We start from the raw sequence: 16,208 nt of genomic DNA on the forward strand, positions 1-16,208 counted from the left end.
ATAACCTCTTCATGTCATCCTGATATCTAGCTAGTACCTCTTCATGTCATCCTGATATCTAGCTAGTACCTCTTCATGTCATCCTGATATCTAGCTATAACCTCTTCATGTCATCCTGATATCTAGCTAGTACCTCTTCATGTCATCCTGATATCTAGCTATAACCTCTTCATGTCATCCCGATATCTAGCTAGTACCTCTTCATGTCATCCTGATATCTAGCTAGTACCTCTCTCCTCTGTCATCCTGACATCTAGCTCGCTCCTACAATATGAAAGTTGTAGGACATGCATTGTGAGTGGTAAGGTATGAATATGCACATTTGTTTGCGAGTGGTAGACAATCACCATCATCACCTAGCTGAGTGATAGCCAAACAATCACCATCATCACCTAGCTGAGTGATAGCCAAACAATCACCATCATCACCTAGCTGAGTGATAGCCAAACAATCACCACCATCACCTAGCTGAGTGATAGCCAATCATCAGCATCACCTAGCTGAGTGATGGCCAATCACCATCATCACCTAGCTGAGTGACAGCCAATAACCATCCTCACCCAGTTTTGGGGGGAAATATTGTATCTCCATACGCCGATCTTTTCAGAGTAGTCAGCCAAGTAGCAGAAGGCCAGGGAAAGCAAGGTTATTTAAACACCAACGATCCTGACCAGGCTGAAATGCTCACTGCAGCAGAGGATGAGAACCACAGAGACACCACTAAATCACAAACCTATTTCATGTTTTGTAAGGACTTCAAGGAACTCGAAAGACGTGCAGTTTTGGATTCCGAAGCGAAGTTATGATGTTGAGGGGAAAAGGGGTCTACAGGAAAGAATCATGAAAGCAGTCGGTTTTACTTGTCAAATGTATTTATAACATGAAACAAACAATAAAAATGCCAACTCTGATCCCATGATAAATAGTACATTAAGAAATATTTTCGTTTGTCAAACAGAAGCATACAGGTTGCATATCTATGAAAAGAGCCCAGGAAATATTACTCACAGTGGGGTTGAACTTCCATGGTTTGATGACGTATGAAGATGAAACAGGATGTTTAGGAGGGACTTTATTTGAATATTAGAGGGTAAGTTAAGAATGGTGGAGTCGTGGCTCTATTTCCTACTCATGGATGAAGTTCAAGGGTCAAAGGGTCAATAATCCACGCTGTGCTTCATACTCAGCAGTGGCTCAGGAGGATACAGTATGTGGCAGAAGTTGTAAAGCGCTTTGGATAAAAGAGCTATATTAATGCAGTCAGCATTTATACTCAGCTCATCCTAAGTTAGCCATAACACATTTTCCTCAAGTTAAAAGGGGCAACTACAAAAAAATACTTTCAAACTAACTTCTTTGCTTTGGGTGTGGAGCAGGTTTCAGCGTTCATGTCAGGGCATATACAGACTGAAGTGTTGCCCCGTTACTTGAGTGATGGGTATCCAGTATGAAGTCAGAACAGCATGGATTGTGCAGAGACTACGGATCAACATCATTGGGCAGCAGGACTTGGGTGTAAAGAAATTCTGAACTTCAATAAAAAATTACGCCAAATTTGAGAGTAACGATAGCCTTCACTCTTGTTGTTGAGATGCAATGCAAATTAAGTTGTACATGGTTGTAGTGGGAAAATGGGATTATCTGAACATTGATCATACTTTATGGGAAGTGTTGTAGAGGATGAGTCATGAGTTAACAAAATGAATAAGACTTTTTCACACGTTTCTCAGAGTTTTTTTTATAGTCAGGATTTCCTCGCAAACTTGGTTTACCTGCAAGACCGTTTAAGGGACCCTTCCTGCCTACTTCATTAACCATCTCCTAACATCTCCGTCCCCCTAAGAGTCCCATGTTAACGGAGTATCTCCAGAACTCCCTCCTATCTGTAGAGATAGGGGGGAAAGAGGTTAAGACGGGATATGACATGACTTCCATCCTCGTTGATGCGTGGCCTCCAGCCCCCGATGCCTCTGCTCAATACCAGTAGGACTTCTGGGGTCTTCTGGTCTCCTGGATGGCCAGTTTCTCCATGACCTCCTCCTCCAGGGTCTTCAGAGAGGGCACAAAGGTCTTCTCCAGGGTGTCTTCAGGACTGGTGTCTTTGGGACCATCTGGGGTGGCAGGAACAAAAAGCCAGTCACTCAAAAAAGCAAATGTCACTCGAAAAAGACAGGAGCTCAGCACTACCGACTTTGCATTGGTTTGTGGCTAACTAGTCAGAGCTGGTGTGAGGAACAGCATGGACTGTGCTGAGAAAGTGCTCTACCGATCAACACCATCATTGGTAAGTAAGAAATAGGGCTAGGGTTCCAGAACTATCCATTTAACCTCTGCTACAAAAGCATCTGCTTTGCTCCGCTTTCTTATGCTGACAACACTATGGTTCTCGGTATAGACCACCGCAACACTTCCGGTATTCTCAGCTCATGGGAGAGCGCATGGGAGAATACAATGAATGAATGTTGATGAGAGCCTTGACGTAAGTGGTTGTAGGCCAAGATAAACTCTGCATGCGCAGATTGCCCAGGGACTGGAGTCTCTCTGGATTGTCCAGACACACTCCCTGGGCAATCTGCGCATGCGCCGGTTGGGGAGTAGGTGCGGAAAAAGTGACTATAGCTCGGCCGAGAAAGTGCAGATCGACTTGGGATTGGTCTCTTCGTGTTCAGGAGACTTATAAAAAAAGGCGTATAAAAAGTATGTTGGACCATGTCTCCAGCACCCCCACAGCCGTAGCTACAACCACTTACGTCAAGGCTCTCATCAACATTAATTCATTTTACCCCCCCGCGCTCTCCCAGGAGCTCCATGTAACGCGGTGCAGTGGTCTATACTTGCTTTTAACCATGCGTACGATGTAGCAACATAAACATCAAACACGGCAACACTCGAGGAGGTTATGTTGAGATCATGGCAGAAAAAGGTCTCCGACCTGTGTTTTTCATATTGAGTTTTAGGCGTTTAGCCCGTCACATCCACACTGCCCCCACTGGTGACATGCTTCATTGCATCTTTCGGACATGTATCGTTAATTTCTGAGGACGTGCACAAAGTACATGCCAAAGGAACGCAGGATACACGGCCCTGCCCTCTTACGCACGTGAAAACATTAAAGAAAATAAAGGATACTGAGCATAGCACCTTGACTGTGATTAATATATTCATCTCTGCATTGTTAATCAAATAGTCTCTACATATAATACAGAAGGTTAGAATAGCGTTATTTTCAGATCTACTGGTTAAATTTGGCTAAATCGCAGCAGATTTTACGTCACCTGAAGGCCTGTTACTAGGTTTTGAATATTTGCTTTAAATTTGGGTTGGATATTGTTTGACTTTTTTTTCCAATCAAATTTGATAGTTCAAATCCATGCCGGTTCCTGAACGGTTCCAAAATCCATACTAAAATTGCATATAAAAAAAAAAGCCAATACGGAATTTCAAATTAAAATTTTGCGAAGAAAAATTGTTGAAAATGATATATTACTACATGGAATTATTTCAACTCAAGGAATACCCTTTGGCCAACATTAACCTTAGAATATGCTTCTTTATATTGTGTTTGTGGCAGGGAGAGGACACCACAGATACTTTCTAGGTCACACTGTGTTCCAGGATCCAGGTTCCCTCCTGAGACACTTTATTCAAGTCAAGCCAAGTCAAGTGTTCCTTTATTAATCCCCTTGTGGAAACTCAGGTGTCATAGCAGCATGGGGGAGGGGGTGGGGAGGTACAGGCAGGAAAGATAATAGAAATAGCAATAATAATAGAATAGAACATAATAATAATAATAGTACATGGTATATATTGTAGTAGCACACTGCACCAGTCTGTGCAGTGTTTAGTATTAAAGGGGCACTTCACGAAAAAACAATGCTAATTTATTTTGCACATAATCTCACACAGCTCTAAACCATTTTTCACACATTAATTTAGTTTGACAGTTATTGAAAGTAAATTAGTTTGAATATGGCCACCAGTGATGTCATTGGGGACATTGAATCCTTGTTGTGTTAATTACAGCATTAAAGTAAATGAAAGAATAGCCATGTCCAATATGGACTGCTACTTTATAATTTCATTGAGCTGTAATTAACACAACACAAGCTGTAATTAACACAACACAAGGATTCAATGTCCCCGACAACAGTAGTAGTGGCCATATTCAAATGAATGTACTCTCAATAACTGTCAAACTGAATTAATGTGTGCAAAATGGTTTCTGACATTTGACCCATTCACTCACACATTCACACACCGACGGCAGAGGCAACCATGCAAGGTGCCAACCTACTCATCAGGAGCAATTAGGGGTTAAGTGTCTTGCTCAAGGACACTTCGACACGCTGCCCGGGAGGAGCGGGAATCGAACCAGGAACCTCTGGATTGCCAGACGACTGCTCGACCTCCCACTGTCGCCCCCAACGACACAACACTATCTTGAGTTATCTTGAGTTTTCAGATGTTCGCCCTTTTCTCAAAACGACATAAACTTGGTGAATTGCATCCGTTGCATCATATAACCGTAGAGACGTAATACTCTCTCGCTGTTCCTTCCGTCTGACCAGTGCTGCATCAGACCGCTTACATACATACTACAGTGTTCTTGAATTGTGTCCTTGTTGTACTTTAGCCACGGAAACTCTGCTAGAAAAACAAGACCTGTGTTGGGCAGGGTGTTTCACAGTGTCTTGTCTTTCAGTTTCACCTGCTTGTGGCACTGGTTGATTTGCTGAAGAACTGTTAAGGGGTTACAGGCATGTTTATGGAAATGTCAGGGAGAGACCTCAGACATTTTGTCCACAGTAGAACACTGGAGCACACAGATGTAATGCAATAAACTTTGTTTTAAGCTGAGATAGACACAGGTTGTGTCTTCGTCAGAGTATAACCGGCAGTGTTCTACTCAGACTAAATCTCTGAAGTCTGGGACTCAACACTGGTTGGAGCGCGTGGAACTTCTTCCTTCATCTACGACTCAGAGCGCTTTGTTTTGAAAAATTCCATTTCTATTTATCCAGGCAGGAATAATGACGGCCTGCTGAGAGGACAAAATGCGCTCTTGAAGGGTAACAAGGAAAGGGGATTTTCTTTAGATAAAAGATTTATAAAAAAAAAAAAAAAAAACAGATAATACATACATCACAGAGAGATAAGGGAAATAATTAAAACACAGACCAAACAGAGAGAGAAGTTACACATGCTCCCACCAACCAACCCTACTCAAGAGGAGATGGTGGCCTGTCCGGTGCTCTCAGAAACGAGGGCAATGTTGAATCAGGGAGAGACTTCAGAGATTTAGTCCAAGTACAACACTGGAGCACACAGATTAAAGGCAATAAACTTTATTTATACCTAATGTTCGATGCAGGGTCTTCATCAGAGTCAAGACGTGTTGAAACTATAGTTTTCCTTTGATCCCCATTCTAAACACTCGCACGGACCTCCCTGTATCTCCCTTGCACCGCTGCCTACGTTAAAATTGCAATGACGATCGAATGGCAGTATCGCCTACCTTTTGAACTGGGATAGTTTACTGTGGGGCCACTTTAGTGTGGGGAGTGTCTGCAGGAACTCCTCTCCCTCAGAGGGAATCAGGACAGAGCAAACCTATTGTTTCCCGTATGATAGCCATGCCCAATATACACGAGTAATTGCGATCGCGATGGGATCACTGGGATTATTCTTTTTGGAGTACCTTCTGGCTAAGGTAAGGTCTATTCTATGTCTATTTTACCAAACCTAAAACATGCTTTTGTACCGATCACAGCGTAGTCTTTTACCGAACCTAAAACATGCTTTTGGTAATGATCGCAGTTTCGAAGTAAAACGACCCGCCCCCCCTTGATGATTTTGTGAAGAAACATAATATATATGGTATATACCTTTGATTTGAAAATATTTGGAGTTTCAGGCGAGCAACCCCGAACGATTTGGGCATATGCATATAAGACGTCATATCTCATATGGTTATTATGTTTTTTTTTTTTTTACTTTTGTTTAAGTCTGTTTGAACCCGTCAGCGGATAACAAAAGGATTTAAAAAAAATGTTGATCCACTTTTTCTCCTTATTTTCTATTTTTCTCCCATCCCAATTTCGTGTTTCCAATTCTCCCCTCCCCTGTCTTGAACGTTGCTCGCATATGCCCCCCACTGGTCGGTTGTAGGGAGGATAAAAGCCTTGCATCACGTGTGCCCTCCGGTACACGAGGAGGCAGCCTGTCACATCTTTTCACCTGCCAGCACGGACTCTCATTGGCGAGGTGTAACGTGTGGGAGGCTCACACTACCCCCGCCATTTCCTGTCTCTGCTGTGCAGGCGTCCCCCAACGACCTGTAGGAGTCGCTGTCCACAACATCCAGATTACCACCCATCGACTTCCACCCGCTGACTCTGCCAATTGAGCCAGTATGATGGCCGGCCCAAGCCGAAGGCAACGCCAACAGCCGGATTCGAACCCGGTGTCTCTTGCGTTGGTGACGAGCGCAATGTCCGCTGCGCCACCCAGCCGCCTTAACAAAAGGATTTATAATTTCTCCCAAATGCTCAAAAAGTACCTCTTTTCAGAAATCGGTTTAAATAGAAAAATTACATTTTAGAGTGCTTTGAGATGTTATATGTCTCCTTACTTGCTAAACTTAATATGACTTGTAAATATGTTTAATTCTTGCTAGATGGTATGATTGTAATTATCTCCGTTTGCCAGAGAACTACATTGCGTCAAGAAACGCACATACACACACGCGCACACACACAAGAACGGCGTGTGCGCTGTGAAAAGGTGTTAGACCCCGCAGAGGGGAGAGGTATCAGAGCCTACCCCCCATCCAAATTCTAAACAACAGATTGGCTTTTCATAATATGTATGAATTATCTCTTGCAATAATATCCACAGGACTGTGTTTCTGTGTGTGTCACGAACACACACGCCAACTTTCTCCTGCGTGCGGACATTCTCTCACAGCTGATGGAGAAAAAAAAAGCAATAGCATACTTTTCCGGACAGATCATCTGAGCTCCTCTCCAGTTGAACTGCTACTGTGTTTAAATCCAAATAATTCTCTGCCATTGTTGTGACATGTCATCTATTCTCTAGTATTCAGTCGTGTGAAGTTAAATCCTCTCTAGAAGTGAAACTGAAACTTACCAAGCCTATAAGTTGTTAAAGGGGCAATAGGCAATTAATTTACTCAGTGAATGCCTGAACACAGAATGACACCAGTATCACTGACTACCACGGCAAGCCTATAGAAAACTATTCTATTTAATAATAATAATAATTATTATAAATGTCTCTCTCTGTCTATATCTCTGTATCTCTCTCTCTCTATTATATTATATATTATATTACTATACTATTATATATCTATATATATCTAAATATCTAAACCTCGATCTATCTAGTGCAGGGATCGGCAATAGGCGGCCCGCGGGCCGAAATTGGCCCGCCAGCAATCATTTCTGGCCCGTCAGTTTATTTTGAGAATATGATATTTATTTTATTTTAATCATTTTTTTTATTATTATTATATTATATTAATATTATATATATATTCTTTTTATTATATGCATACTTTATGTTTTATCCATGTTGAGAGTGAATAACAGGTGAGTGCACCGTGTATATAGGCTTGCTCAAAGTGAGGTGGACAGCGCTGGTGCTGAAATGGGAAACGCGAGTCCATGAAATAAAAACACCATGTTCAGTAAGTCATTCAAGCTTTATCTTTACTCATGAGTCATGACTGACGGCACCACACATGCATGTGAACAGTAATGCAATTAAAAACAATGCAAAAACAATGCAATTAACTTTAAAGAAAAAGTGTGCTTGAAGAAGCTCCTGAAATGACGGCGCTATAGGTATTTGAATTAAATGAAAAATACAATTTTGCATTAAACAGTAATGCAATTAACACTTTGAGTGCCAGAAGACGCTTTCCAGCGTCCTTCCCGGTCATGCTCAAGTTGCCGAAGACGCGTTACAGCGTCTTTGATATCAATATTTCAAAAATCTGTGATCGGATTCATATTTCCCCTCCGCTGGCCTGAGATCCACCAGGAGGACCCACTGAGCTCTCTGGCGGTTCAGGAGCGCCATCTGGTGGCCGATCGGCGCAATCGCCAAACAGGAAGTGCTGTGGAGGTTGTGCTGTTCACCCATAATACTTCCGGCCACTCGGTTTGGCTCCCGGCACTCTGGCTTGTCACAATACATAGCGATCCATTGCCAATAACTCGATAAACATGATTTGGACGTATATACCATTATACAACCTGGAAATGGACCGGGTAAATCGACATCCCATAATGGTAAAATTTCTACTCTACGCTGATCGCCCAACGGCGCGAGGAGACTGGGGTGAGTTTTAGCGTGTAGTATTACCGTCTTCGATTCTAACTGCTATGATCAACATTTGACCCACATTAGATGATTGGTATAACGCTGCCCACGGAATTATAAACGTCCCCTCGCCCATCCGGTCAACATCAGATGACGTGTAGTAACTTCTAGAAGTACGTCTAGTTGGAATTTTTTATATCGCGCCGATTGCCAGCAAACTGTATTGCATCATCAATATAATGCATTTGGGGCTATAGATCACGTTCTGGAGAAAGCTGCAGAAAGAGATGAAAACATACTTATACATTAGACCATACTTTAGTATGAATATGTGAATGAAAAAGTTTAACGTTGCTTCACCCTGAACAATACATATAGGACTTTGAATGGGCCCTAATAATGGCAATCTAGCAATATGATTTAAAAAGTTATAGCCCTGCAAAGAAGGGGAACTTATCCATGTTAAATATAGCTGGCAATCCACAGTCATTTTCCGGATTTCTGGCCGGCACCCAAAGTGTTAAAAACATTGCAAAAACAATGCAATTAAACTTTAAACAATTTGGCAATAGCAGGCTTAGTATTCACTTTAGTTTAGTGTGAAAAGTGGCATCTCCCGTCGGTCACTATTCGCTGGATATCTGGTGATATGGACGTCACTTTAATCCGCAGGCATTTCTCAAGGCTTTTATGCGTCAGTCGGTTCCTCTGAGATGTCTTTATCGCATTCATTGATGAAAAAGACGACTCGCATACATAGGTGGAAGGAAACATTGTGAGCACATACAATGCGAGTCTCTTGATGTTGCTGTACTCTTCTGAGCATGCTATCCATGCTTTACATTAGCTAGCAGGCCTAGCAGCAGGTGAAATGTAAATGTCTATTTATGTCTGTCACTATAGCCAATTGAAATGCTAGAAATGATCACGTGGACTCGGAGAACCAATGGAAAATTCTTATAGTTTCTCTTTTCCGGTGCAGTGATCCCCCACGGCGTGCGCCAGCTAATTTAATTCAACTAAACCACGTTAGTTAAATTTAGTAAAAACAAAACAAACATCTTTGGATAGATTCTTTGCAAAGAGGAAATACCAACTCAGGACCCAGAAGAGGAAACTACGACTTCCAAGACACAAACAAAACGAGGAGTCATATTTAAAATATGGGTTTATCGCAACCGGTGTCTCTCGCGTGTTCACATGGCAACACGAGGCTGATTGATTGATTGATTGATTGAAAACTTTATTAACCGATTGCAGAATGGGTTCAATGAAGCAAGCAACTGTGTTCAAGTTGGGTGGACATGGGTGGGCATTCAATGCGAGTGGACATTTGACATATTTCAAACATTAGCATGGATTTTGGAGGACCGAAGCAGAAACAATAATAAGCCCAGGGCTGCCTGCATTATGGTGAGTTGTACATTCGATGTATAATACACCCGCCGTGGTGCTTCAAAAAATATCTCGCGATCCAGAAAAAGACTGGATTATTTTGGAAAGGGGCGGTGTTTAGCGTGTAATAGCACACAAACTAAAGTATGTAGAAATTAACTGGTTTGTCAGTGTTGGACTATAAATAGTGCCTGTCAAATGAGCCATACTATTGTCTCCATAGCTATAATACAGAACACAAGATGGGTCCGCAAACATTGCGAAAATGGTCAATAATGCTGGTGCCATTGAGTAAAGATGGGAAAACAGCATGGCAGTCAATGAGTTAATCTGTGTGCTCCAGTGTTGTATTTTGGATTAAATCCACCAAATTTAGAATAAATCCAATGCTATACTTCCCCCGTGGCACTAGACCACCCATCACTGACGTATTCCCTGTGATCTGTCCACCCGTCCTCAAGTCCCTTCACTGGCTCCCTCTCTCACTCAGGATTGAGTATAAAGTTTCCCTGTTCACTCACCAGTGCCTCCACGGAAACGCCCCCCCTCTACCTTAAAGAACTCATTATCACCCCTCACTCCTCCTCACGACATCTCCGCTCTGGCCAGGGAAACCTCCTCCAGCGCCCGAGGACCAAACTCTGCACCATGGGAGATCGGGCTTTCTGCTCATCCGCTCCCAGTCTATGGAATGCTCTCCCTGACCACCTGAGACCACCATTTTTATCTAGTTTTAGCTCGACACATTTTATGTTCTTTTACTAGTTTTAGCCCTTATTTTATGTTCTTTTACTAGTTTTAGCCCTTCACATTTCATGTTCTTTTTACTCTTTTACTAGTTTTTTTCCTTTTTACTTGTTTTTATGTTCTTCTACACTGTAGCGCAGGGGTCGGCAATAGGTGGCCCGCGGGCCGAAATTGGCCTGCCAGCAATAATTTCTGGCCCGTCAGTTTATTTTGAGAATATGATATTTATTTTACGCAAGGGAAATATTCACTTGTGACGCCAGAGTGTCTTTGAGAAGCTGTATCTATCTATTCATCATATCTAGGTCTGTCACTATAGCCAATTGAAATGCTAGAAATGGTCACGTGGACTGGGAGAACCAATGGAAAATTCGTATAGTTTGTCAATAGTCCGGGCCGCGTGTATATTTTCCCTAACGCACTTTCACTTCCGCGTTCGGGTACCGGGCCGCGTGTAGTCTTTTACCAGCAAAAAGGTGTTAAAAAAAACAAAACAAACGTCTTTGGATAGCTTCTTTGCAAAGGGGAAATATCAACTGAGGAGCCAGAAGAGGAGCCTACGACCTCCAAGACACATAAAGCTTCTTTTAATAAACAGGAGTCATACTTAAAATACGGGTTTATCGCAACAGGTGACTCTTGCGACATCCTCTCTGCATAATATGTGGCGACAAGATAGCAAACGAGGCAATGATGACAACTGTGTTCAAGTTGGCAGATAAAGTAGCTGCATTCAACGCCAATCTGGAATTTGAGGGCGGCGAGTGAACATTTGACATGTTTCAAACATTAGCAGGGATTTTGGAGGACTGAAACAAGCCCAGGGCAGTTATGGTGAGTCGTGTTTTCATGCATTCTGATCTGCTGTTCATGTGTTGCTTATGCACTCGCCGCGGTGCTGCATGAAAATCAAATGCCCATCCTACTGATCTGCTGTTCATGTGTTGCTTATGCACTCGCCGCGGTGCTGCATTTTTCACTATCATTATATTAAATTAGCCATTGTTTTTGGTTCTGGCCCGCCATTCAATGGCTTGGGGAAGAATTGGCCCGCGGCCAAACCTAATTGCCGACCGCTGCTGTAGCGCCTTGAGATTTGTTCCACAAATATAAAGCGCCCCTACAAATAGAATATTATTATTATTTCCAGCAAGACATTTCTATATTTGTACATATGAAGTAATTTGTGTTCTGTAGGTTAACCAGTCATTCATAATATCCCATCATCCTAATCTATAACAGGATCACCTCACATTCTCAAACTACACCCAAATCTTGCCCCCCCCCCCCCACCCCTTCCCGCCATGTGCGCTCACCTTTCCACTGCTGTGGCACGATGCCGTCTCTACGCTGGAGCACTGGTTTGGGAACGATGCGACCCGTCCTGACAGATACCCGCACCTTCTCCCCCTCCTCTGTGAATCTCCAGTCCACCTCCGTGGGCTTCCTGGAGGGGATATCAGCACGTCAGAGCCGGCATCACTTCAGACACCATTATGGGAAAATACACCAGATGGCAGGCGTTTTGTAGGTTTTGTAGTTTAAAGGTAGATTCTGTAAGGCCGTCAAAACGGTGACCTCTAGGCAAAAGAGCCCCACTTGGCACTGCACTTTGTTTACATGTTTTGTTTTGGTCTGATGTGTGGGTTGGAGTTGAGTGGGGATAGGGGGTTTCAACTGCTGGCCACACCGCAGGCTCTGCCAAGAGAGGTCTGGAGAAATTCACAATATAATAAGTTACTAAACTCAACCCACACCAAAAAATTAATTATGTAAACAAAGTGCAGTACCAAGTGGGGCTCTTTTGCCTAGAATTACAGATTACAGTGAAAGTTAAATGACACCACAGATGCAGTGGAGCAGTGCGTGGCCCTTTCTGTCATTGGGGAGGCGGTGGCCACATAACCATACTCAGGTTACACCAGTGGTTCCCAAACTTTTTCATTCAGGCCCCACTTGGGTAGTTCGAAATATTTTCGAGCCCCACCTAACCTGGTCCCCACCTAGATGTAGGCTAGAATACATTTTAGGCTACAACAAGACACAAAGACAATTATAGTTTTATATTTTATTTTAAATTGAACAAAAGCTTGGCGAAACGTATTTAGGCTTCTGAATGTGCTCTAGGGCTGGGCGATATGGCCTAAATATGATATCACGATATTTTCTGACCTTTCGACGATACAAATCACGATGTTTTTCCTTTTTTCCCCAAACAATTCATTATGAGGCTTACCAAGACAGTATTTGAGTTTGCAAGCTAACATTAAAGACAAAAGACTCATGCATTTAGCATTTTTATTATTATATATTAGATTTAGATGATTGGATTATTAGATTATATATTGCATATATTTAGCATTTTAGCGTTTCGTTTTTTTAGATTATATATTAGATTATATATTGTAACTATTTATTGTAGGGCAAATATAACTGAGAGGGCATACAGTACATAGTACTTATTATTAAAAAAAAATTGACAGTTTAAAAATAAATGGACCACACATTTACATTAGATATAAATACTGATATTTTTTATGTAAATCTACAAACTAGTAGTTTATAACTGGTAATCGAATGCTTTTGCATACATTTATATGAACTATTCCACTTACCAATGGCCAGGTGAAGCCTGTGCCCAAAACACTGGAGTCGAGTCGACTTGTTCAAAGCCAAGGCTTTGACAACGTTGGCTCCGCGGTCTTTTCCATGGTTGTCAATGGAACCATGTTCTTTCCTATGTGGAACGTTACAGCATCTGTGATCTCCCTCCATCGCTTGCTCTTCTTGTCATAAGGGATACTGCTGCTAGCAAATTATGTAGTTAGCGTCGTCTGTTTTGGCTGTGGTTTTAAAACACTCGAGGTACTATAGTAGGGCTACCGCGCAACTTAATGCTTTCGGCATATTGGTAGTGTTTCCTCCCGTTGCCCCGACTTTAGCTTTACAAAGTTTGCACAGAATGGTGCTTTGACTCACGTCTGTTCGCGTGTAGCCGAACCAGGTCCACATTACTGATGTAGAACCCTTTTTTGGAATTAATTCTACGGTAGAGTCCTCGCTTTAGTTTTCGCCTTGGTCACTCATCTTGTGGCACCGAGCCACCGCCTCTGGCTAGGTGTGTGCGCCTGCGTGCGTGTATGTGCGTGTAGATGACGTAATTTGGGCAAGTGTGTGTGTGTGACTGACTTTTTTTCTACGAGGGAGACTGTTTTTCTGCGAGAGGGAGAGGCGAGAGGAGGAAAGCATTATACATTTAGCGCTGCGCTTGTCTAATTTCAGCCACGGCGGCCTCTAACGTGAGGGCATCACGATATCCACGATACGTTTAAAAAGTGTATCGTTAATGAACTGTACCCGATATTTATACAATATCGTCATATCGCCCAGCCCTAATGTGCTCTGTATAAAGAATAACACAGGACAGTCAGTTAATTTTGAGACCGGTGGGAACAACTTAGGCCGCAGCAGTTCGTCACGCTATGGGGGCGGAGTTTGGCGCAAAACCCGCCTGGCAACATGTTGTTCGCACTGGATTACTCGGATGAAGCTGCAGAGCCAGGCTAGACTAATATCACTGTTGCGTGTTATTCAAATCAATGCAACACTCGTGGAATTATTATAATCAATGTTTTTATAATTTTTTTTGCCGACACTTGACATATTTTCACCAAGGCAGACTGGGAACCGACCAGGGCGGCCGCCTCAGAATTCCCTATGCAGAAAAAACCCAGTTACCTGTCTGTGGGATCAATAAGGGCAATGTCTCGAAGCAGGAGGGGTGCCTCACTGGCGATGTAGGTCCCGTGATAATCCACAGTTTTGCCAATGTACCTGTAATGCTGACATGGAGAATAAGAAGGCTCTTTAGTTCCGTCTTGTCCAAACCTCTGGGCTCCTACACATTTTACATTTCAGAATGGCATGAATGTCTATACTTTTTCAAGATTTTGGTCAAGATTGATTCCACACAAAGTTTAACACAAGGATCCCCTAAGGAGGCTTCCACACTAAGTTTAACACAAGGATCCCCTAAGGAGGCTTCCACACTAAGTTTAACACAAGGATCCCCTAAGGAGGCTTCCACACTAAGTTTAACACAAGGATCACCTAAGGAAGCTTCCACACAAAATCAGATCAATCAAGTCAAGTCAAGAGTTTTATTTGTCACAGCATACAAGTATACAATGAAATGCGGGTGGTCTTGCCCGCAACGATGTGCAATACAGTGGTACAACATATAATAGAATCCAATAAAAACAACATTGTGCAATAACAGGTAACAGGTAACATGGTGTGACATCTCGGTATCTGTACATAGTTATTTACAGAGCATATAGGACATGCTAGGTAGCTTTGGTAGTGCATACACTGTTACTGTTGCTATACTAATTTAAAGTGGCCTTTCCTTTTGGCAATAAGTGTGGGTGAGTGCGGCATGAGTGTGTGCCCGCTCATGTTTAAGTGTTAAAGTGGCTGCTATTGCACAGCGTGCGTGTCGTGTGTGTGCTCATGTGTGCTTGTGTGTGGATAGTTCAGTGTTCTGTGGCACTCAATGTTCATTGTTCAAGGCTCTGATGGCCTGGGGGAAGAAGCTGAGCCTAAGCCTCTCTGTCCTAGTAGCTGGGGTTCGCAGGCGTCTGCCTGACCTCAGCAGCTGGAACAGGCTGTTATTGGGGTGGTGGGGGTCTTTCATTATTCTGCAGGCTCTGGATTTGCACCTCTTGTTGTATAGAACCTGCAGGGGAGGTAGTGCAATACCCGTGGTCCGCTCGGCTGAGCGCACCACTCTCTGTAGGGCCTTCTTGTCCTGTGCCGTGCTGTTTCCATACCAGGCAGTGATGTTTCCGGTCAAGATGCTCTCTACAGCTCCTGAGTAGAAGGACTGGAGTATCTTCCCCGATACTCTGAACTTCCTTAACTGTCTCAGGTGGTAGAGGCGCTGCTTTGCCTTCTTTACTACTGTGTCTATGTGTGTTGACCATGTCAGATCCTCTGAGATGTGGACCCCCAGGTACTTAAAGCTGCTCACCCTGTCCACGGTAGCCCCGTTAATCCTCAGTGGTGTGTGTGTCTCCTGCTGTCCTCTCCTATAATCCACGATCAGCTCCTTGGTTTTACCAATGTTCAGGAGCAGGCTGTTGTCCTGACACCAGCGTTCCAGTACCTCAACCTCCTCCCGGTAGGCCTTCTCGTCGTTGTCCGAGATCAGCCCCACCACCACCGTGTCGTCTGCGAACTTCACTATGGAGTTGGAGCTGAACTTGGCCACACAATCGTGTGTGTAGAGTGAGTACAGCAGGGGGCTCAGAACACAGCCCTGGGGGGACCCGATGCTCAGGGTGATGGTGTTGGAGGTCTGACCCCCCACCCTGACCGCCTGGGGTCTTTCGCTCAGAAAGTCCAGTACCCAGGCGCTCAGGGCGGAGCTCAGACCCAGCTCGATCAGCTTGTCCACCAGTCTGGTGGGGACTATGGTGTTGAACGCTGAGCTGTAGTCAATGAACAACAGTCTCACATAGCCCCCCTTCTGACGGTCAAGGTGAGAGAGGGTGCTGTGCAGTACCTGGGAGACCGCGTCGTCAGTGGACCTGTTTGTCCTGTATGCAAATTGCATAGGGTCCATATCACTGGGGAGGGAGGCACAAATGTGGTCCTTGACCAGCCTCTCGAAACATTTCATGACCACAGAGGTGAGTGCCACCGGTCTGTAGTCATTT

The 16,208-nt window shown here is 43.5% G+C and overlaps 1 protein-coding gene across 1 annotated transcript in view; it reads right to left on the bottom strand.

Annotated features, from left to right (window-relative positions):
* Positions 1–860: 860 nt before the first annotated feature.
* mrpl24 (mitochondrial ribosomal protein L24) overlaps positions 861–16,208 on the bottom strand; it is a 48,591-nt gene continuing 33,243 nt past the window's right edge. Inside the window, exons 4-6 of the mRNA XM_084313149.1 lie at positions 14,227–14,330; positions 11,805–11,935; positions 861–2,111 (exon numbers count right to left, since the gene is read on the bottom strand). Coding sequence (XP_084169275.1) covers positions 1,975–2,111; positions 11,805–11,935; positions 14,227–14,330 — 372 coding nt within the window. The 3' untranslated portion in view covers positions 861–1,974. The remainder of the gene's footprint in view (positions 2,112–11,804; positions 11,936–14,226; positions 14,331–16,208) is intronic.

Source organism: Notolepis coatsorum (genome assembly GCF_963971535.1).
Source record: "Notolepis coatsorum genome assembly, chromosome: 4".
Classification (NCBI taxonomy): Eukaryota; Metazoa; Chordata; class Actinopteri; order Aulopiformes; family Paralepididae; genus Notolepis; species Notolepis coatsorum.